General features: G+C 39.5%; 1 protein-coding gene across 2 annotated transcripts in view; it reads right to left on the reverse strand.

Annotated features, from left to right (window-relative positions):
- Positions 1-25,049, reverse strand: part of LOC133525183 (uncharacterized) — a 48,259-nt gene extending 23,210 nt beyond the window's left edge. The window contains exons 1-3 of one of the 2 annotated variants that reach the window (XM_061861457.1): positions 24,747-25,049; positions 13,767-13,835; positions 8,495-8,634 (exon numbers count right to left, since the gene is read on the reverse strand). In XM_061861457.1, coding sequence (XP_061717441.1) covers positions 8,495-8,634; positions 13,767-13,826 — 200 coding nt within the window. In that variant the 5' untranslated portion in view covers positions 13,827-13,835; positions 24,747-25,049. The remainder of the gene's footprint in view (positions 1-8,494; positions 8,635-13,766; positions 13,836-24,746) is intronic. The other variant, XM_061861458.1, reaches the window with a different exon arrangement.
- Between the last annotated feature and the right edge of the window lie 321 nt (positions 25,050-25,370).

A 25,370-nucleotide genomic window follows, 5' to 3' on the forward strand; every position in this document is an offset into this window, starting at 1 on the left:
ATCCCTCATCAGATCCGAGAACTCAGTAATATAAGTGCATTTAAAACCCAACTCAAAACATATTTAATTCAAAAAGCTTTTTACTCTGTACTAGAATTCCTGAATGAAAATGTAACTATATGAAAAAAAAAAAAAAAAAAAAACCTAGCAACGGATAAACACGGTGTGTTTTGTAAAACATTCCTGAAAATTTCCATTTTCCATAGTATTGTTTACTCCGGACCTCGCTCAACAATATTTATCAAGCCCACGTTGCAACCTCCGTGCGGGGACCGCAGCCCGAGCACAAGAAATTCGTCCTTGCGTTACTCCTACAACATGACGGCTGGTTGTCACTATTATTTACAAACAAGAAAAATAACCGTCACCGAAGCATATATTACGCTTATTCATGCTGTTCGTGATTTTAAAGTGAATTGCTACTATTGCTAGTGCCTATCTCGTTTAAACTGCAGCCACACATATGTAGGTGTATGAGTCTCGACCTCAAGGGATTCCGCTGCCTTTATCCCATAACCCTACGACCCCAGGACAATTGTGCTATAGTTTTACAATTTTTGATACGTTTTACATATTATTGTAAGTTACTTATTTAATTATTATTTTTAGTGCTTTGTAGCTGTAAGTTGTCCCCATCTATTGTATTGTATCGTATATTAAGTGTGAATGCAGCCCGCGACGCAACCCGCCGGCAATAGCACGTCAATCATATGCCAGTTGTGCCAAAAGGCTTTCAAGAACATTAAAGGACTTAATATCCATACGGGTAAAGTCCATAGAACTTGCCTTACCCAAAATATCCTACCATCTCATGATAGCCAAATTAACTCGCCTCCTTCCCTCCCCACAGCCGCCCAACCCACCACTCCATTTCACCTTCATCTCAGCCATCTAAAAAACAATGTCTCCATAGTAAAAAGAAACCCCGTGGGGCCAGAATTTCTGTCGCATCACACCTCTCTCATATCATTAACAAATGTACCGAAAATAACGCCACCGAAGACTGGCACCGTCTCTTACTTTTCTCCTACCATACCCTCCACGTTCAAGAAGATGATTCAAATATATCGCTTACACAAAAAATTAAAAACAATTGTGCCAATATTCTTCCGACGCCCGCATTTACATATAAAATTAAATCAAACACAACTTTCAACCATTCTAAATACATTGAAAATAAAATAAGCGATGGCGACCTTAAAGGTGCCGCCCGCCTCCTCTTCTCAAATGACGTGCTATCGCCGGATACCCCCGACACTCTTTTGGCTTTACAGACAAAACATCCCCCAGGTCCCACCATCCCACACTTTTTGGACCCACCAACGGCAAACCAGGCCTGCCTACAAATAAAAAACAGAGACGTAATGGAAGGTATCTTATCATTCAAAATCGGTTCTGCTGCAGGTCTGGACGGACTCTCGCCCCAACATTTAAAAGATCTTACATCTCATTCCGTGGGCGATGCTAGTGAGCGTCTCGTTGAATCTCTAACCAAATTAATTAACGTCATGTACACAGGAAATGTGAATCCGGACATAGTTCCGATCCTATACGGGGCAAATCTCATCGCCCTCTCCAAAAAGGACGGAGGAGTTAGACCGATTGCCGTTGGCTCTACTATAAGACGTCTCGCTTCCAAAATTGCAGTCAGGTATATAATTTCCAAATTAAAACCCCTTTTTGAACCTGTACAGCTGGGTTTTGGCATAAAAGGAGGTTGTGAGGCAGCCGTCCATGCCTTACGCACGTACCTCTCAAATTCATCTTGTGATGTGCTGGTCAAAATTGATGTTCGAAACGCATTCAACTCGGTAAATAGGGATACCTTGCTGACAGAAATAAAGAACAACATACCCGAAATTTATAACTACCTTTTGCATTGCTATGCTGACCCTACCAAATTAATTTACCGCGATAATATGATATCTTCAGAAGTCGGCTGCCAGCAAGGTGATCCTCTCGGGCCGGCAATATTCAGTTTGGCCATTAATCCAATTATTCAAAATTTAAAATCAAAATTTAACGTTTGGTATTTAGACGACGGAACCCTGGGAGGCGACCTCGAATCCGTGCTATCAGACCTTTCGACCATTAAATCAAAATTTGAAACAATTGGCTTAGACCTAAACTATAGCAAATGTGAACTTTTTATTCATAACGCCTCTTTAAATCTTCTGGATGTAAAACAAAAATTTGATTTACTTACACCAAACATTAAAATAATAGACAAAAGCTCTCTTTGCCTCCTTGGGTCTCCTATTTTTGAAGAATCCTATTCAAATTTCATTTCCGACACAACTTCTAAATTCCAAAATTATGAAAGTCGTCTTCTCGAAATTAGTCCGCATTTCGCTTTATCTATTATTAAATTCTGCCTCTTTGTACCAGAATTAATGTATGTACTTCGCTGTTGCTCTTTCTCAAAATTTCAAAATTTGTTAATACCTTTAGACGACATTATCAAAAATAATTTGGAATCGATTTTGAACTTGCAGCTTAGTGAAGAGTCCTGGACCCAGGCATCCCTTCCCATTCGTCACGGTGGGATAGGGATCCGCAAAATTTCTAGTGTTTCTACCCCGGCGTTTTTATCTTCCGTTCATAGCTCAGCAATTCTCATAGGCAAAATCCTAAGGGCCTGCCCTCCAAACTATGAGATTGCTGGCTTAACGGAGTCTAAAAACGCCTGGTCCATTGCCTGCCCGGGTAAGGATTTTCCCGAAAATCTAAATTCCCAAAGGACCTGGGATGACATCCATTGTAAAATTATCTATGACTCTCTCTTAAGTCGCAGCATAGGTTCCTCACGCGCCAGACTCTTAGCAGCGGGTACGAAGGAATCCGGCGCCTGGCTGCACGCGTTTCCTTCGGTACACACAGGCACATTTTTGGAACCGCACACTCTGCGCGTTGCAACCTGCCTGCGACTCGGCGTCCGGGTCTGTGCTCCACATAGGTGCCCCTGCGGCACTGATGTCGACGCCCTCGGACACCACGGGCTCTCCTGCCAAAGGAGCGCCGGCCGCTTCTCTAGACACGCCGCGCTTAACGATATTCTCCGCCGGTCTCTTGCCAGCGTGAACGTGCCAGCTCTTCTTGAGCCAGCTGGTATTGTAAGAGACGATGGTAAGAGACCGGACGGAATGTCACTAATTCCGTGGAAGATGGGACGGGTGCTGGTGTGGGACGCCACATGTGTAGACACTCTAGCCCCGTCTCATCTCCACGGCACAACTGCAAAACCCGGCGCGGCGGCAGAGGCGGCCGAAAAATTAAAAAAGATCAAATATAGGGGTCTCGGCCCCGAATACGATTTCGTACCTTTTGGCGTCGAGACCCTTGGCCCGTGGGGTCCGAATGCATCTACACTATTTAAGGATTTAGCCAAAAAAATAGAAGACGCTACCGGTGATCGTAGAGCTGGCAGCTTCCTCGCACAAAGAATAAGTATTGCGATACAACGAGGAAATGCTGCCAGCATCTACGGCACCATGCCGCAGGGGGATAGTTTTTAATTATTTATTTTAAGATTAGTTTTATTTATTTTTAGATTTAGATTTTAAGTTTTATATGTATTATGTTATAATGTCCTAATTTTTAATTATTAATTTAATTATTATTATTAATGTAAATTGATTATGAATAATATATTTGAACTTATGTAATTAGATATATGTAGGTAATTAATTGGTTACAAAATGTAATAACTAATAATATAATAAAATATTTAATATGTAATTAATCGTGATGTTAAATTTAATAGTATGTAATCATGTCAATTGTAATGTAAATTTGATAATATTTAATCTTTAGTCGTAATTCAATAACATGTAATGTAATATTTAATTGTAATGTTTAATTAAATATTTTATGTAATGTAACCTTTAATAGTGATAGATAGCTATTTATTACTAGTACGTAAGTTACGTTTTGCAGTGCCCTTACAGGGTTCATAGCTGATCAGAATTCTTACGTATCACCTTAATATGTACCTATGAAGGCAATAAATGACTGAATACTGAATACAGTATTATTGCGCTGAACTCTCACGCAAGTACAATCCTCTTACATATAATTAAACAGCGGCTCAACCGTTTCTGCAGGAGCCAGGCACCACAGGAACAAGTTGGCTTCGTGAAGGAAAATAGCACAAGGGAGCAGCTTCTTAACATCCACCCAGTCATCGAGAAGAGCAGAGTTTAATTGCCTAGTTGTCTTGTGTTTCATAGACTACACGAAAGCCTTTGACTGCGTGCAGTGGGACAAGTTGTGGACTGTGTTGCGAGAGATGGGAACTCCGGAAGATTTAATTGGCTTGATTCATCAACTACATATATGTTGAGAACCGCTCCTTTGTCAGAATCGGTACCGACTGTTCCAGTGGCGTCAAAACAAAGATGGGAGTGCGGCAGGGCTGCATACTATTCCCAGTACTCCCAGCCATCCTGAAGGTACTGGAAGATTGGAACAAAGGTTTTCCCATAGGAGGAAAACAGATATCAAACCTTCTACATACCTAGTTGTACATGTTGCTGCATTTGTCAACCTCTTCTCACTCTCTCCTCTCATCTACTCAAAAGTTAACTGGAAGAGATCCCTTGAAGGGATAAGTTCGCCTTTGTACTTAGCTTTTCCTAATTGTAAGTTCCTTTTATTATGTGTTTTTGTATAATAAAGAGTTTACTACTATTGCTACAAACCTCAGATATGCTGATAACACGGTCCTTTTAGCGATGGCTGTGGACGCAGGACCTGTTCCAGAGACTCGAGACGGAAAGCGTCAGAATGGGTCTCGCACTAAACAAGAGCAAGGCGAAGCTAATGGTAGTAGACCGTGCCTAAAAACTGCCCAGAATAATAAACATCATCCCAGGGGTTGATATCGTGGAAATCGTGGACCACTATGTTTATTTGGGCGCACTGATCTATGAGTATAGGTGTGGCTAAGGACGTGATGACCCGACTGAATGTCATATGGAAGAAGAGAGGTATAACCATCACCACTAAGACTCGGTCCGTACGCGCTCTAATATTTATTTATTTATTTAATTTTTATTGCACAATACATGATGCTACAAATGGCGGAGTTAATGCCTATTCCCCATGTTTCTGGCGTGGAAACATGAACTATACGAGCCCGGGAAAGGCAAAGATCGATCTCGAGATGTGGTGCTGGAGGCGTCTGTTGAGGATACCCTAGAACCCATGCGCACCAATGTATCCTTTCACAGCTTTGTGTCCGAAATCGACTATTCGACAGCTGCGCTGTAGAAAATATTTTCTATATTAAAAATCTTTCTTTTTTTTAATCTTCCAGTTTTTCAGCCGCTTCTTCTTCCTGGCGTTGTCCCGGCATTTTGCCACGGCTCATCCCAAGAATTGGCGTAGGCACTAGTTTTTACGAAAGTGACTGCCACCTGACCTTCCAACCCAGAAGGTAAACTAGGCCTTGTTGGGATTAGTCCGGTTTCCTCAAGATGTTTTCCTTAACCGAAAAGCGACTGATAAAAAAATCAAATGATATTTCGTACATATTAAGTTCCGAAAAACTCATTGGTACGAGCCGGGGTTTGAACTCGCGACCTCCGTATTGCAAGTCGCACGCTCTTACCGCTAGGCCACCAGCGCCACCAGTTTTTCAGCCAGCATTTTGTTATTCGTTTTTATGTTATAAAATCAACCTTTTTAGCGTGTAATTTTTAGTAATTTGATACCACACACGATTATAAATATTTTTATTAATATTTCAAATTTAAAAATTTGGACAATTAAAAAAACGCGTTTTACACACTTTTATTTTTAGTATGTCAAAAAGATACACACAAAGAACTAAAAAAAATAAAACCCCGTCTTTGTGGGAATTGTCTCCTCTACTAATTTGAAACAATTAAAAACCTTCTTCATTGACCTAATGCATATCGTCACACATCAGAACGAGACAGCCATCTTACTTGAATAACATAAGTTAAAGAGAGACATCAGTGCCTATGTAGTTGTTATCGTCAACGTACAGTCGAGGACACTATCGCTAGACCTTATTCTGAAGTGATAGGGTTCAACATTAGTCAGCAAATTTGTTTGTATGACGATGATACGTGCACTGTGTAACTAAGCAATGTTTTGTGCAAACAGAGTGCGTGGGTTATCTAATGTTAATACGACGGTCGTGTTTTATTAATATGTATTTGTATGTAAACATACGTTTTAATGCGAATGCATTTTCTTAGTAATATGCCTTGATAGTAACTATAGTAATAACTAGGTGAAACTAAAAACGAAGATCGCGTTCAGGTACACACGGTGGGCGGAGGCAAAGCCACTGTCTGATATCACGTCTGAAACGGTAGCCCATGCATTTTATGACACTTGGATATCGGGTTTTGGTTGTTCTCAAACCGTAACAACTGACCAAGGACGTCAATTTACCTCACGTATGTTTAAGGTCTTGGCAGAGCTTTGTGGTGCACAGCTGCGTCACACGACGGCTTATCATCCGCAAGCCCACGATGGTCGAGCGTCTTCACGCTCCCTGAAGGCAGCAATCATGGCCCACAACAGCACGAGGTGGACTGAGGTGTTGCCGATCGTTTTACTCAGCATAAGAAGTGCGTGGAAGGAAGACATCAAATGCTCAGCTGCAGAGATGGTGTGTGGTGAGAATTTGCGCATCCCGAGTGAGTTCTTTCATTCTCATAACTCAAACACCCTGCAGCCTGATGATTTTGTCACTCACAATCAGTTGAAACGCCAAATGGCACACCTCAGACCTGTCCCCGCGTCAAGGCACGGAAATAAATCAGTCTTTCTTCACAAGGACCTAAGTTGAAAGTTCATGCAGCCATGTTTTCCTAAGACAGGATGCACAGCGTGGATCGCTAGAACCGCCATACACTGGCCCATATCGCGCGCTAAGTAGAACGGACAAGACAGTCACATTGGATTTACTACGAGAACCAGTGACAGTCTCCATTGATCGTGTCAAACCAGCCCCCATGCAGAACGACACAGCTTTACCTACAAGCACAGATGCTAAGCCTACTCAAGCTGTTGTCCCGGTGAGAACCACTAAGTCAGGCTGGAAAGTAAACCTTTCCTTCTCATTTTCAGGCAGGACTCTGATTCTCCCAGGGGGGTCCTGTGGTGCATCACAATACTGTCTGCCCACAACCCGTCTGTCAACGTGTCAACGTCATTCCGACACGACTAATTTTTCCTTCGGCAATACGGAAGCCTAAATCTTATTTGTAAATTCTATTGTAATTAACCATTGTAAATATTCTCTCATTATATATATTCTTCGCACTCCGCGTATCATTTACTATAGAAATAGTGCTCGAGTCAAGCGCACTAAAACTATTTAAGTTTGACTTTATTTAAATTAAACACAATTGTGGCCCCACTGGCACTAGACTCATTAAAAGCTAGAATAGGTATCTGTTCAATAAAGTAGATACCTATTCCAACAACAATAGAAAAACGTATAATTATGTAACCCGCATCATTTTCCACGACAAAAAATACGTTACATTCAGGGCGGAAACAATTTTCAAAGCTACTGATAAAATCTGATGACTAACACATGTGTTTGATATTGGACGACGACAGGATCATGTTGCAAAATACACCTGAGAGCAAACAGACCACTTTGTATGTAAATTATCAATACAAAGTTACCCATATTAATTGCTTCTTGTGATTTAATTTTCTTTGTTAATATGAAATGAAAACAAGTCACTTAGTATTTACTCTTGAATATAAATAAAGGTAACTTTGAGACAATTGCGATCTTAAGAGGGAAAGGGACGAAGTCACGTGATGGTGACCGCTTCTCTATACAAACATCCCTGTTTAGGAAAATGGGTGACGGACCGAGTTGAAAGCATTAATTTCTTCCACTTATTTTTCCGCTTTCAAGTTACTCAAGTACTCAGGTCTCAAGTATTTGATCCTAAGAACTCTCATCTATAACCTGTGTTTATAGTAAATTACTAATTTTACGATGAATAAGCTCTTAAGGTGGTGCCCTTTCCATACAAAAAATAATTGCGTTTTAACGTCACATTTTTTATCAATGTAACACCAAAATAACGTTTTTTGCGTGATTTCTGTATGAAACAAAGTTTTTATATCAATTTAGCGCAGACGAATATCCGAGATAGATGCGCACATATTTGTATAGTAATAGTGTGTAAATACTTAATAAGAGGCAATCGTTTTTTGTATGGAAAGCGCACCGTAAGGCACTAAACTGTCTTGGTTAGCTCCATTAACGGCGTAGACGTAAACCTTTTAACCAAAGACGTCAACTGACGCGCGGCTACAGCCCCACATTCCGACAAGGTTCACGATGAAACGCCGCACACGTTAGTAGCAGACGTACTTAGGTTTTTGTATCTGGTTGGCGAGTTTAGTTAGGAGCCAGCAATTTTTATATAAAACGGCATGCTGTTCGGGCGCGGCATGAACCAGAGACCAAGGCCTAAAATGAACTTACTTCATAGTGTTAGGGTCGGCTGTGAGCTTCATCTTCTCGTTGGAGATGTACTGGATGTTCTTGGTGATGTCCTGGGAGTGCGCGCCGCGGTCCCAGCCCACCATGCCCACTGGGGCGCAGGAGAGCAGCGGCCGGAACGGCTGGTGGACAAGCAAACACTATCAAAACAGAAGCCCTACCGCCGACGTCGAATGAACGGAAATCTTTGAGTGTTGTTACCACACCAGTCGATCGATGGATTTATCTGGGTAGAAACTATCGATCGACGTCGACTGTTTCACCAGATTCATGTCGCCGTCAATCGATGCCATGGATCGATTGGTATGGTAACACCCTTTATCGCTTCAATTTGCTAGTATTAGTGCTTCGCCTCGAATAGGAACTTTGCTTGATTAAGTAGGTATAATCCGTCCAATAATCCGTCACCGGTTATTTGAGTTTCCAATAATCGGTTATGAAATTTTGTCAAAACAATCGGTTATAACCGTAACCGAAATAATCGGTTGCATTCCCTAATCAATGCCAAATTGCAGCTTTCTAGCACTAACGACCACGGAGCAAAGCCTCGGACAGACGGACATGGCGAAACTAAAATGGTTTCTAGGTGACTAAGAAGCCCTAAAAATCAGTCAAAATTCGGTTATAACTCTTGAGAAATATGGTCAGTCAAAGATACTTTCGGAAAGTTTTCTTTATAGAACAGTAGAATTCGGTAAAGATGAAAGATAAATCTTCCGCACGTCCGCGATAACTCGAAGTGCTAGCAACATCATGAACCGGTTATAAAAGGAATTAACGGGGCTTTGAACCATACCTATTCCTAACACTAACAACTATAAGTACAGTCAGCTACAAAAATATGTATCGAGAGAATCGTCTCATAAATATGGTACTACGCTCTTATTACACTGAAATAAGATGCTATGGGACATTTTTTTGAGTAAGATGTATACACCCATATTTTTACACTTGACTGTACGTATCTCGGTACTCGTTATTTACTGGTGGGTGAACTTTGTCTAAGGTATCGAATTGTCAGTTAACAGAGTGAACGATGAAATCGTTTTTGACAAATTATTATATAGTATTAATGTTATGTTATGAACAATTAAATCGTTAGTAATACTGGGGCAAGGGTACTTCGAGCAACACCGGCTTGCGACACGTGAGAAGGGAGGAGCCTACGCGATATCTTACCGAACAGATCATTCTGCCATTTTTTGCGAGGGGGAAACGTGCACACAGTGGCACTTCTCACACGACACAAATACATAGAAAATGACACACGTCAAAGACAAATCTTGCACACCTCGATCTCTTCTTGTGTACGGACGAGTCACAACATGCACCGCGATAGGCACAGTTGTGCCTATGCTTTGGTAGGGGGGAAATAGTATTAATGCCGTCTCCCTTCCCGGTGATGCTCGAAGCTTTGGTAACTCGACTCCTCCTCCTCCTCTGGAGTTGCAGGTGTACATAGGCTACGGAGACTGCTTACCATCAGGCAGGCCGTATGCTTGTTTGCCACCGACGTAGTATAAAAAAAAAAAAAACTATTAACTCTGCACCGAAATTGTCAGACAGAAGTGTGGAGAGTCAGTTTCATAGAAATTTGACGTCTTATGATGACACTGCCACGCTTTGTTATCGCAAAGTGCTGAGCTCCACGCACCTTACGTAATTCAGTAATCTAACTGGCATCCCAATTAGGATCCTAAAAAATGTATCCTACTTAGTGCAGTCAGATTCTTACCATAGGCGGTTACACTTTTACGATTTCGGATTCTAAATTAAGTAAGATGAGTGAAGCGCTTTAGACGGACTCCTGTACAGTGGACGTCAAAGTAATATTTACTTTTCCACCTTATTACAAAAGAGTAAGGTGCAAAATCGTAAACATAGATATGACGTCTACTAAACTATGTTCGTGATTGTTTGCAAATAGCGAGTAGCGTCCGCTCACGTGCGGAATTAATGATACACCGGTTTGCGCACGCGTCGCTCGCCTGATCGAGATGCGGGTGAACAGCCGCCCAAAACTATGCTATTATGTCACATGAATATTAACGTGTGACCACGTGATGAAAGTGTATTGTTTTGGTTTTATTGCATAAAATAAAAAACCGGCCAAGTCGGGCTCGCGCACCGAGGGTTCCGTAAAAACTTGTAGGTATATACTCGTATTATTATATGATGTAACTAAAAATTTACGTTTTTCGCAATTTTTCCTTTATCTGTGCTATAAGACGTTGTTTCGTACCAAATTTCAAGATTCTGAGTTCACGGGAAGACCCTATAGGTTTTGATTCCCTGGCGAGTGTCGAAAATTTGCGGCATAAACGGCTGTATCTTTTGATTGCGTTGGCTTAGAAGTTTGATTTTTTCACAGCTCCAAGGGACAGTAGACCTGAATATTTGATATAAATTCCAGCTTGATACCTCCACGCGTTCCTGAGGAAAAGGGTCTTGACAGACAGACAGACGGACAACAAAGTGATCCTATAAGGGTTCCGTTTTTTCCTTTCGAGGTACGGAACCCTAAAAATATGGCACATACTACAACGAACTATATCGTTTGATTAAACTCACTCTTCAACTCACTGAAGATTTAACTCGCTCAGTAACTCATCTATCTCAGTGTAACTTGCTCGCACATTCTCACTCATGATTCGAATGAAACGACCGCGCCAAACGAGTGAGAACGCGAATATGCGAAACGACAGTTTCGGAGCGGTTCGGAAGAATTCGGAGGATGTCGCGTGATTCGCGAAGATCCACTATTAAAGCCCATCTCACACGCCAATATATACACCACACACGCCAACGATACCAAAATATATATCGCTGTCTGTCTAGCACCTACATACCAGAGAGACAGAGACGAAATATACCAAAATATACAGTAATTTACCGAGCGTATAGGTATCTTAAGATACCTTGCTATATCCTAAGATACCAAAATATAATTAATGCTTCGTGTATGGGCTCTCTCAAATGGTCCGTAAAATATATCGTACTCGTAAAGATGCCTTCGTCCGTCTCTCGTCTCTCCGTCTATGAAGGGCTTTAGCGAAATGAGTGTAAAATATATCTGCGAGCGAAAGATACGTATCAATCTTTTCAACTCAGTGAAGCGGTTTGCGTATCTCTAATAAGTACATACAGGGTGAATCCTAAGTCGTGAACAGAAACATATGTTTCTTTCTGTTTAAATTTAGTTTAAACATGTGGACGTGACAACAGGCAAAAATATGTACGCGTTGTTTCTCAATTCTTTAATTAAAAAATTGTTTTAAATTTACTGAGTCTCATGGTCACCCTAATTGGTACGTCAAACTGTCATAGACCCAGGGCATGTTATTAAGATTAATCATTCAACCTTTTTGTATTTGCTGGTAAGAACGTTGAAAAAAGATTAAATTGACAATGACAAATTCAAAAGTCATAACATGACGGTACGAATTTAAATTGAAAATTATCAATTCGCGTTTAAAATGCCGGCTGCATATCCTTACACTTTTATTGAGCGTTTCGAAATGGTAAGACTTTACGCTCGAACCAACAGTACAGAGCAAACACGAGAAGGATTTCAAGAACATTACCCCGAATCACCAGTGCCGACACACAACCTGATTCGTAGCATGGTTCAAAATCTCCGGGACTATGGACAGCTTACTGTTCCAGCTCATGCACAGGCGAGAGGAAGGCCGATTATTCGCCCGGAATACCTGTACAGACGGATACGGAACTACTTTAACAGAAACCCACAAGCGAGCACAAGACAAGCTGCCAGACGCTTTCGTGTAAGCCAAATGTACGTGTGGCGTTTGCTTAATGCGTCTGGCCAACATCCGTTTCATTTTCAGCCCGTACAGGATCTCGTGTTGGCAGATTACGCGAAAAGAGTAGAATTTTGTCGGTGGCTGTTGCAAAACCAGGATACAAACATCCTATGGACCGACGAAGCGACATTTACTAGGATCGGACTTTTCAACCAGCACAACGAACATTGGTGGAGCGAACAAAACCCACACGTTGCGCGAAAGAATGCGTATCAAGTGAGGTTCAGTGTGAATGTTTGGGCGGGTATTGTCAATAATACAGTAATTGGGCCTCACTTTATTGTAGGGCGTCAGAATGGCCCAAACTATCTTCATTTCCTACGTCATGCCCTCCCAGGATTGCTTGAAGGAGTGCCTGGGGGAGAGTTAGTGGACTTGCATTATCAGCAGGACGGAGCTCCAGCTCATTTTCAATGTGACGTCCGTAATTACTTGGATAATGAATACCCGGAACGCTGGATAGGCCGAAATGGACCCATACAATGGCCACCGCGTAGTCCTGACTTAACGCCTTTGGACTTTTACCTATGGGGTGAAATCAAGAGAAAGGTTTTATGAGCAGGTATCCAACACAGTGGCAGAACTTCGTCTTAAAATCATAGCCGCTTTTGACGAAGTAAAAGCGGACGAATTTGTACTAAGGAGAGTCAAAGATAACAACAGGAGACGGGCACAGTTGTGTGATGAATTAGGAGGCGAGTATTTTGAACATTTGTTAAAGTATGTATGAAATTAGCGTTAATTTTAAAATAAACTACGATTAAGAACCAATAAGTGTGTTTGCATTAAATGTACAGTGTAGGTTTTTGAAGTACACATGATGATCTTGTTTGATAACGTAAGTAGGCTCAATAAATGAGATAAAATAATTCTGCATAACAAGTGGTAGCTTAAACGCTGGTGGCTTAGCGATAAAAGCGTGCGACTTGCAATCCGGAGGTCGCGGGATTAAACCCCGGCTCGAACCAATGAATTTTTCGGAACTTATGTAATGATATCATTTGATATTTTACCAGTCGTTTTTCGGTGAAGGAAAACATCGTGAGGAAATCGGACTAATCCCAATAAGGCCTAGTTTACCCTCTGCTTTAGAAGATCATATGGCAGTAGCTTCCGTAAAACCTAGTGCCTACGCCAAATCTAGGAATTAGTTGTCAAGCGGACCCCAGGCTCCCAAGAGCCGTGGTAAAATGCCGGGATAACGCGAGGAAGAAAAACAAGTGGTAGTTTAAGCTACAGACCAAATCTTGTCGAATAGGGTGACCATAAGGTTGGTGTTTTGGTTATTAAAAATTATTATCAATAAAGTTTAATTGTTTGCTTGTAGAGATAATGCAATGAATTTGCCTTAAAATACTGTAATAGAAACAACAATTTCTGTTTACGACTTAGGTTTCACCCTGTATACGTTGAAAATAGAATTAACTTACATTTCCTTTAGTCCGCAGTCCATTGTTCGCCAGCGGCACGAGTTTCCTCAGCACAACCATGTCTGCGTTCTGGAACAAAAACAAAAATTATAACAAAATTGTTTTCATCACACTTGCTCGAAAAAGATTTTATTTCATGCAGGTGTACTGAAACACAAAGGCCTAAATTGTTCCCTTTTTTTAATTGTGTCATTAATTCATACAAACCGAGTAGATAATAAATGAGTTTTACTTTTAAAACACCGACTTTTATAATTTATTTTTATTGTTTATATTTAATTTGATATTTTGTTTGTTGCCGTTTAATATATTTTTACACGATTTTCAATCGTGGCTGAATGCAGGGTAGGTCTGTGCCTTCGATTCCTAAGCTGTCAACGAATGACAATATGGCGGCCGTATGTTCGATATGTCGCCGTATTTAAGAATTATTTCGCTTAAAATGCAGTTTATTCTTCGCAAGTGTGATGAAAAACATTATGTGTAACTCCGGGGGGAAGAAAATTGCAAACTCGAGTCTTTAATGCATCATCCTAATGTACTATTGTTGCATAGCCAGCAGCAGAGGTAGCTAAACGAACGTTTAAGAAGGAAGAAAATAAATAGCTTCTTTTCAGGCTGAAAAGAAAACTTAATGTCAAGTTATAAATAAATAAAAAATGTGCGTGGAGTGCCTCCGCGCGGAAGAAGTGAAACTTCGTAATGTGGAGATGAAAATAATGCTCTAAAATACATATGGTTTATATTAAGAGGTAAGTGATACGAAGAATCATCGCAATATCACCTTGCGATTTCATTAGCAACCGTCTGAGATAAGTGATACATTTATTTAATTATTTTAAACTTCGTTGCACAAAAAAGAGAATACAACAGGCGGACTTAATGCGACTAGGCATTCTCTACCAACCGACCATAAGGCAAAACAGAAAAGCTTCAAGGTGGCTGAAGTGAGAAATAAACAAAAACACCGTTACTTATGAGCGAAGTAAAACTTCTAAATAAATACTATAGTATGTTTATTTATACCTTATGACTATGGGTACACTAAATATATACATATATATGAATAAACAAGGATAAATATATATACATACAATAGCACGTGCGTTATGGGCTACCTACCGACTAATTCCGACTATTAGCTTTCATCACCTTTAATCCAGAATGGTACATTTAAAGGCATCAATTATACACCTATTCACGTAATTACACAAACTAGTTAATATTCTCCGACTTAGAAAAGGGCACCCACAAGAATGAGGGTTACGATTGCTCGCATACAATTGAGAAAATGGTTACAAGAGTTCGGTGACCTCTTGGATAGTCGACAGAAACGCAATTATATGAAGACTATTTTACTTTTTTTTTTCAGAGTATTTATTTAGTCCCGGACCCGGTTATCGGTTTGGAACCGGGTATGTCCTTAAACTACGAGGGCTCCTTTGTGTGGTAGGGCACAGCACAGTGGATGTCATTCCAGATCCAGAGCAGAGGCCAACTGGGGAAGGACCTCCACCTTACAGAAAACCGCAGCCAAATAACACTAGACCCTACTCATAGTGTTGTGTTCCTGCCGGTGAGTAAGGTTGCCAGAGCTCAACGAGGGTGCGGAGTATTAGGGTCGGCAACGCGCATATAACTCCTCTGGAGTTGCAGCCGTCCATAGGCTACGGAGACTGCTTACCACCAGGCGGACCGTATGCTTGTTTGCCACCGACGTAGTATATAAAAAAGTCACCTGCAATAATTTACGGGCTGAATATGTAGGTCATACTGTGCAACTTTTACTATGGGAGTATCGGACCAACCCCGAAATCCCAAAAAAATAACTCTACCATAGAAAATGTATGAAACAGCCAATTTTTTTTCGCGATTTCGGGGTTGGTCCCATAGCAATGTTAACATTGGAGCTGATCTGATGATGCAGACGGGAGGTAGCAAACGGAAGTCTTCGATGAAAAACACAAACACATCGTTTTGGGTTCATTAGAAAGTTTTTGAGAAGTTCTTGATAGACATGCAAATGAGAAGAAGTACAGTCAGAAATAAAACTGCAGTTTCTAAAAAAAAAAATTTGACAGTTTGAAATACAGCAGCCTAAAAACTACATTGTGTTACCTCTTAAATGGGATATATTTAAAGTTGTACCCACACTACATTTTTGAGTAGAAATAACATAAAAATTTGACGACCGGTCTGGCATAGTGGGTTAATATACCGAAGGGAATTTATTTGTGTGATGAATACAGATATTCCTTGCTGAGTCATGGATGGGTGTTTTCTATGTATATAAGTATGTATATCGTAGCCTAGTGCCCATAGTACAAACTTTGCTTAGTTTGGAGCTAAGTTGATTTGTGTAGTAAGATTGTACCCAAATATTTATTATTTCCAAAAAAAATGTGGTAAAACAACTTAACAGAAAATGGCTCAAATAGTTCTTAAAAATATCCCGGATTGTGTGCAGACGGTAATAAACAAAAGTTCATTCTCTTTCTGAAAGTCTTTTATCTGCGTTTATCTTCGCCTTGGACTTTGACCAACTAATGAATGGAGCATATCAACGGAATACCTACATACGTAAGTATACTACTAACAGCTTAACTGACGGTGAACCTTACGTCTTAATGATAAGGTTTACAATAAGTCAGTTAACAATGGTACATATATGACACTGAACCATATGCAACTCTGTTGCATACAGATTATATATGCCTTAGCTGTTGGGAGAGTAGGAAAGTGTGTAAATATGTGATAATTGTGATTTTTTTTTATACTACGACGGTGGCTAGCAAGCATACGGCCCGCCTGATGGTAAGCAGTCACCGTAGCCTATGGACGCCTGCAACTCCAGAGGTGTTACATGCGCGTTGCCGACCCTTTAAAAATCTGTACACTCCATTTTTGAAGAACCTCATACTGTAGACCCTCGGGAAAACCTCGGCAGGTAGCTCATTCCACAACCGGAGCGTGCGCGGGAGGAAGTTCCTCTTAAACCGCACAGTGCGTGACCATTTAGGTTCAGATGTGATATTTATCTAAGTCATTAGATCGGGGTTTTCAGAAAAAAGTGTATGGTTTACATTTTTCGAAAAATTATCAACGTTTATTATATCGACTCCAAATTACGACGACTATTGATTCATAAAATAATTCTTTTAATATATAAAAAGAACCCCCACGCTATATGCCAAAACTAGTTATTTACGATACAAGTGCGGAAAGTAGGAAATTCGTAACGAGTGGTGATAAATTAAAACACGATCGAAATCGACACGAGTTGCGAATTAGGTACCTATTCGCACGTATATTGTACAACGTTTTACAGTACATATGGCCCTTTACAATTTCGACATATGTACGGAAAGTAGGAGTAGTAGAACCATACCATACGTATGTACAGTCGCCATCAGATATATCGGAGCGGCTAATGTGTTCACAATATCTGAACACGCGCTCTAACGCCTTGACAATAGAGGCGTGCTCAGATATTTGTGAGCATCTTGGCCGCTCCGATATATCTGATGGCGACTGTACTGTAAAATACATTTTATACCAAAAATACATAATTTTGGAAAAGAGCTGATAATTTTCAAAATGCTGGATTGATTTCTATCAAACAGCTAAGAACCATCGAATTCGATCAGTCCGTTGGAGATCTACGATGCCACAGACGGACCGACATTGGTGTCAAGAAATTGGTGTCATTGATGTTCAACACTCTTTTACGCGGGGGTTAAAAATGTATGTGAAAATGCTTTACAAAAGTGACAATTTATTTCGGAAACTTTTCATTTTTAAATCGATAGACGAATCGATCTAAAATGATTTGAGTATATAGAATAACCAAAAGATTTCAAATAAAGTGGTACACCTTTTCTGAAATTTCCTAGATTTCAACACAATTTTCACTCGTAAATCATCATTTAAACTGACACTTACTATAATTATTTAGTCCGCTTCAAACGGAACATTAAGTTCTTGGTCGCAGTCGCGGGTACTGATGTGTCCTCGGAATTTCCAAAATAGCGAAATATACAGATCATTGAAAAAATTCTGAATCTTAATATATTTTTGTATAAGGATCGAAATTTTCCGTGTTCAAAATGAAAGTATTTAATTTCCTGTGAAATTCTCCTGAAATTTCCGACAACTTTGAAACTTTCCGCAAACTTGTACATTTGTGGTCACTGGTAGACTGGCGAGGAATTGTATCAACATCTTCTAGCTGCTCGATAATAAACGCAAATAATAAAAAGTGCACGCTGTCAGGTCCGGTTTCAGTTTTAATTATAATTGGGTACAGTCCGTCTAAACTAATTCTTCACCGACTTTGACGTAACAAACGTCATACTTTCATAGAAATTTGGCGTAATTTATGATGACGCTTCACAGTTTGTCTTTGGAAAGTCGGCGCAGAGTAAGTTATGATATTATGAACAATTTTTAAAATGTGTTTCCTTCTCTAGATCACTTGGAATGTGATATAATCTTCTTTTAACGCATACAAACAGACAAAATTATAGTTTTTGGTTTATTTGTGTGTGTTGCGTTAAAAAAAGACTACGCGCAGTTTTTTTAAAGCCTTTTTTTTAAATATAGAGTTTACCAAATAGTATGAGTCGTATGTATATGTATATCGTCGTTGTAAGTCTGAGCATATTTTCGTATTTGATTTTTTTTTTTCTTAGAGTTCAAACTCAAGTTTGAACAGTTGCCATCAAATATACAGTATCGGCCAATAATATATCACATTTGTGTGTTTTTGTATGAACTTCTATGTAATAGAGTAAAAAGTATCGGTTAGTTTATAGATTGTATATTTTACTAGTCATTTTATACAAATATATGATGAATAGTGTAATTTAATACTATGAATTACAATAGGAGACTCAGCATATTACTAAAAAATCTATAATAAAAAAATGAAGTTGACCCTACATAAAAATAAAAAACCTCTATGAAAAAACCATTACATGAGACCAATACTTCTAGACTACCTAAAGTAGTGAGGTGGAAGTCACTCACAAACATAAAAAAAAATTATACCATAAAAATGGTGGTGATAAATTATTGGCCGGTACTGTATGGTACAGGTCAAGGCGTTGACAAATATCTGAAAAAGGCCTTTTTATTAAGGCTATATAATATTATCTATCATGCAGTAGGTACTTCCAGACGTTTAAACCAAGAAAAGAACGTACTCCCATGGCTGACAATGCATGGAACCTCTCTAATCTTGCAGGTGTCCATGGGCGACGAAAATGGCGCACCATCAGGCGATTCGTTTCCTCGTTTGCCTCCTATATCACGTGATTGTAAGTGCATGCTACGATTTTAGGTAGCTTAGGGCCATTGATATTTTTGACCCCACATTGCTACGTTTAAGAAAAGCTTGGCTGACATCCTTTCCTCCTCTCTCACAGACCCTCTCTCTAAGTTTGTCTCATTTGCGAGGTTTAATCTTTATAATGTAAAGTTTATTACCCTCTTATATTGTACTGTTTAGATAGTTATTTGTCTTATGCGAACTGCCAAGGAGTGGAATGCCCTGCCCGAGTCTGTGTTTCCGCATGAGTACAATCTGGGTCTCTTCAAGGCTAGGGTAAATAGGTATCTCATAGGTAAGCGTGCTCCACCGTAGACCGCATCATCACTTACCATCAGGTGAGATCGTGGTCAAACGCTTGCCTATCGTTATAAAAAAAAAAAAAAAAAAGCCATGATATGGCGTTAAATTACTTGTAAAGCATGCTGTGTACACTTGTTTAGGATGTCATTCTAGTTTTTAAGCCATGATATGCAATTGTATGTTTCTCATGATATTGTACGATATCTGTTTAGTGTACCTTATACGTAAAAAAAAAAAAAATTTGAGCGCCAAGGTCATTCAGTTATATCTGAAGGCGACTGTACTTGTACGTGGGACCAGACGAGGTTAAAAGTGCTTCATGAATTTTCTATTATCTATCGAAAATATCCTCCTGCCGAGAGGATGTATTTGCTTCATGAATTTTCATTTATAATAATATCCTCCTACCAAGAGGATATGAAGCAATGTGCATAATGAATTATTATCCAACCAGTTTCATTTAAGCAAATCACTTAAACAGTTAAATGGACAAGTAACGTGGAGCCATTAACCAAGTAAAGTACGATACCTGGGTGCGTAGCAGACATGCCAATTGTTAAAGCTCCATAGCGAAGGAAAAGAAGCTGCCACACTAATATGGAAGTGATAGAGATATGACTATGCTACGCCTTGGAGTGTTAACGATTGGTACGCTTAGCCAACATAGCAATTCACCCCATACCTATTTAATTCTTATTTTAACTGCACCAATGTTTAAGATGTTTTTTTTTCTTTAAAAGATTTTGAAGTAGTTGTGGAAATTTCTCTGTTACATTTTGATTTTATGTTTAAGTTCTTAAGCAATCAAATGCTATTTTTTTGCACATGTGTGACCAATATTAGGACAAATAGCTTAAGCCCATTTTACAGGACACAAAATATTCAAGGTAGCAAGTATGGTAGAGGAAATTGATTTTTAGCAGTTTACAGTTCACTTTACATTGGACAGCTCATGGCATAAGTATGTAAAATACACTATCTGTCCCTTCCTCAAACTCGTTAATCATTCGATTCAGTCTCTTTGATTCTGTGTTGTGTGAAATATGTATGTATATGTTTATATATATATTTATCATATTTATGTATATAATGTATATGTTTGTTATACATATATTTGTGCTGTTTTATTTTTTTCCTCTGTTCTGGTTCTCCATTTATATTTGCTACCCTTATACATATTTCTTCCTTACGGTAATTTCTACTACCTGAAAGTTGTCTGGAAGAGATCGCTTTTTAGCGATAAGACCGCCTGTTGTTGCTTAGTTTTTTATGTTAATTACTGTATTTAATCATGTTTTCGTTGTGCACAATAAAGAATATTTTTATTATTATCTCTTTATTTATCTTGTGTCTTAGATTAGGCATTTTATAATATGAATATAAAAGTAAAATACAACAAATCATACAAAAATAATACAAAATACATATAAACACATTATAAAAAACCTAACCTAGGGTGCCGCCAGCACCCTATTATTATTATTCCCTTTATTTATTTTTGGTCTTAGGTTAGGTCATTTATAATATGAATATAAAAGTAAAATATAAAAACACTTACAAAACAATACAAAATATATATAAACACATTATAAAAAACCTAACCTAGGGTGCCGCCAGCAGCGGGGCAGGGCCCAAGCTGCCGGTGGTCAGGGCCGCAGAGAGAGGAACCGGCGGACTATCCGCGCCGTGTCCAAGATCACCGCCTTCTGCATCTGACCCTTGATCCAACCACCTAGCGAGAGTCTCTCAAGGTGTTGGTCGAGACTCTTCGCTATGAGACCATTCGTTGAAACGACTATCGGGACAATGATCGTCGAATCAACATCCCACATGGCGGTTATCTCGTGAGCCAAGTCTAGGTACTTACTGGACTTGTCCTTCTCGGCTTTCACGAGATTCTCATCATGGGGGATGGTGATGTCGACGAGCACGGCCCGGCGTTGCGATCGATCTATTATCACGATGTCAGGCTTATTGGCTACAATAGTCATGTCAGTAATAATAGATCGATCCCAATAGAGCGTGGCACGACCATATTCGAGAACTGATGCAGGTGAGTACTTGTAGTACGGTACTTCGCGGTCCACAAGGCCGTATAGAAGAGCAAGTTGCTGGTGAATAATCCTGGCTACGAGATTATGTCTGTGCAAGTACTCGCCGTTAGCAACAGTTAGAGAACAACCGGAAATGATATGCCTGAGTGACTCTCCGGGACGGCGGCATGCCCGACAAATGTCGACCGTACCGTCCTTCAGGATATATTTCCGATAGTTGTTCGTCATCATCACTTCGTCCGCAATTGCACAGGCAAAACCTTCGGTTTCTCCGAAGAGGTCCCCGAATCGTAACCAGTTCACCGACGCGAGCAGGTCTACGTCGGGTCCCGTGAGGGCCTTGTAGAACCGCCCGTGTAGCACCTTACCCTCCCATACCGCCTTGAGATCCGCAGTACTTAGTACCACAGGTTTGCGCCAGTTCTCGTTTGCCAAGGAGAGCGGCGTGAGGTTCCTGTCTACTGCCACCACATCACGATGCATCCCACACTCGTTGTTAAGGAAATAATTCCTGAGATTGCACACCTCGCGGTTGTGGAGATCTTTGGCGTTTAGGAAGCCGCGACCTCCACACTTCCGTGGGATGTACAATCTCATAACTGACGAGCGTGGGTGTAGCATACGGTGTGTGGTTAGCAGTAGTCGGACCCTCCGATCCAGGGCGTCCAGCTCGGTCTGAGTCCACCTTAGTATGCCAAAGGAGTATGTGAGTAGGGGCATTACCCAGGCGTCCTTTATTATTATTATGTACAACCAAATTTACTAGAAACCGCAAATTGCTAAAGAATCAATTTCCTCAACTGTACATCAATGCATTTTGAATATTTGACATCTATATAGTATAAATAAACTAATCATAATTACATGTGCTAAAGTACTTTAAATATATATTTATGAGGATAAACAAAGTTACTTAATTAATGTAGACTTTTTGTTATGATTGTTAGATAAAATAATGCCATATTAATTGTATCATTTTAACCCATAGGTCAGCTGACAATTGTAAACAAAATAATGAAGTAGGTAGATTCAGGAAATAAATAAACTATGTGATTACAAGTATTGTCATTCTCTAACGAAATCTTCCATTTTTAACGATTCTGAATATGGTCTACTTGATTAATTTTTAACAAACAGAAACGTCTGCGAATGATGCTATTAAGCTTAGAATAAATTTAATTTAATTTTAAGAAGTGTAACGTTCTTACGGTAGATGTCGCTAGGGTCCCCTAGACCCATATGGAGGAAAAATTTGCTGGCTATGGATGAGGTCTTGGTGGCTCAGATGGCAGAGTGCTGGAGTATCGATCCAGATGTTGTAAGTTCAAGTCTCAATCAAGACAGTAATTTTTCCACTTTTAAATTTATGGTGGTTCTGTATTGTGTGACCTTTCTTTATAAACCAAAGCATTAACAAAGGTGTTCGGTTTGATAAGGGCAAACTGTTTCTGTATGTCCGGATGTTCCTCTACCGGTTGCAATTCTCAACCGACTTTAGAGAAATTCTGTGAGCATGTTCTGTAGTCAGAAAGAATCTTCTTTTGGTTTGTTTTTTGAAAAATGTTCCAAATGGTCGAAATCGGCATAAAGGGCTTGTGCCATTAGGCTCTATGGCACTTAAGAGCCCTTAATCCTTGGAGCGTTCTCCGATTTCACGAAATAACGCTCGATAGATGGCGTTGGCGCTCGGTACGCGAGCGCCGGCAACGCGACGCGCGTATCAATGCAGACTAGAATAATCTTGATAGTTTTCAATATAATTTCAAGCAACATTAATTTTAGTGTCATATGATATCATATGGGCACTCTTTATTTTATTGTATATGCACAGTAGTTTTTTTTTTTTATGTACACTACTACTAAGTGTACAGACTACAGAGTGTACTATAACCCTTGCTCTTTATTCTGTCTCTTTCACACCAATGGAAAATGAAGAAGTTACTAAATGACTGCAGGTATAAATAAAGTATATTAGTGCGATAGAGAGACAGATAGTGTTTCGTTGTCGTATCGTAAACGATTGGCATGTTGGCCACACACTTGCTTAGTGCCTAGCCAAAATACCAATCGTTTGCGTATATTAGTGCGATAGAGAGAGAGTAGTGTTTCGTTGTCGTATCGTAAACGATTGGCATGTTAGCTACGCACCCATGATACCTAGCCAAGAAGCCAATCGATTGCGCATATTAGTGCGATAGAGAGACAGATAGTGTTTCCTTGTCGCATCGTAAACGTTTGGCATGTTGGCTACGCACCCAAGATGCCAATCGTTTGTGCATATTAGTACGAGAGAGAGACAGATAGTGTTTCGTTGTCGTATCGATTGGCATGGTGGCTACGCACCCATGCTGCGTAGTCAAGATGCCAATCGTTTGCGCACATTAGTGCTATAGAGTTTCAGTGTTATTTGAAATCACGTTAGGGTTTGTATTATTATTTTTGACCCGAATGAAGTCCATCCAGGTTCTTATGATGGAGTCAGGAGTTGGTCACCAGAACTCCTAATCTACTCATTATAATTGTGATTGAGAGTGCTGTGATGATGACTCAATGCAGTTTTTTTTTTAATTTTTTAAACTTATGAATCTTATTGCAATGTCTACAGCATACAGAGCTACTTGTTAATCCTTTGACTGTAAATTATAATTTGATAACAGTTAAAAGTTTTGAATGAATAACTGAATTAACACTTTACCAGGCTAAGGGATATATATTTCCCACATGCGGCTCTTCAAACATGTGTTCTATTTTCGACGAGTAAGACCGACATTCGATTGTCATTTTTGAACTGTCAGCCTGGTAAAGGGTTAATAGTTTTATTGCGTTTTTGTAACTTTTATAAGCCAATAATATATAGATTACATTTACAAGATTAATTAAGTACAAAGACGCAAGATATAATTTGACGTTCTGTTTGCATGCGTCCTGTACGGTGCCATTCTACCGGACATACACATCGAGTAAACAACTATGGTTATACATGAATACAGACACGATTGTGTAAGCAGCAACTGAGACCTAGTTCCTATTCCTGGTCGCGATGTCCTATATAGGTATATACCATGTATGTACTAACTAAAATACTAAACAAACACTAACGTGCAACTTAGTAACGCTTGGACGCAAATTCAATACCATGCCACAAATAGAAATCGTAATTTCTCTTACGACTGTTTCTTGCATATTTATTAATATCTAGAATGCAGGGTATTTTATAATCAATTTTACAATTAATAGGAACAATTTTCTCTTAGGATGATAAAAGGTTTATTTCTAAAATAGATGAACACTTACCGGTATGGTATAACGGCACGGAGACTCCTTATTACTGTAACTGAGTTATAGGATGCAATACGAGCTGCTCAAATGTTCATGTCTTCAAGCCGTAAATTAAGTAATTAAACCACTGGCGATTATTCGCTAAGTGTACAGGTAATTCTTACGCTAACTTTAGGAGAACGCCACGTGTGATAAGATTAATAGATAAACACAAATGAAACGGAGAAAATAAATAAAGAATTCCGAAAATAATACGCTACACGCGCCGTGTGCGTGACGATCCCGCGGTCCAGCCACAGAGTGGATATCAAATGTAAATATTTGATATTTTGTATGTAGGTGAAACGCTGTCATTGGCTAAAGCGCAATCTAAGAAAATTTTTTCATGGAAGGAAGGAAGTAGATTGGATCATACGCTTGCGACAACTGAATTCATTGGTTATATTTTCTTTACAAGGCCATTTCTGTTTTTTCTCTGTATATTTCTACGTGTTGTATTTCCGTTCAACGTAATAATTCACCGATACTATTCTATTCTAATCCAAAATAAAACTGAACTACTAGATACAAAATCATACGGTAAATAACTTTTATGTAATAAATTTTGTAAAGAATAATAATAGTTTTAAATAAAGACGA

This window comes from Cydia pomonella, chromosome 14, assembly GCF_033807575.1.
Source record: "Cydia pomonella isolate Wapato2018A chromosome 14, ilCydPomo1, whole genome shotgun sequence".
NCBI lineage: Eukaryota > Metazoa > Arthropoda > Insecta > Lepidoptera > Tortricidae > Cydia > Cydia pomonella.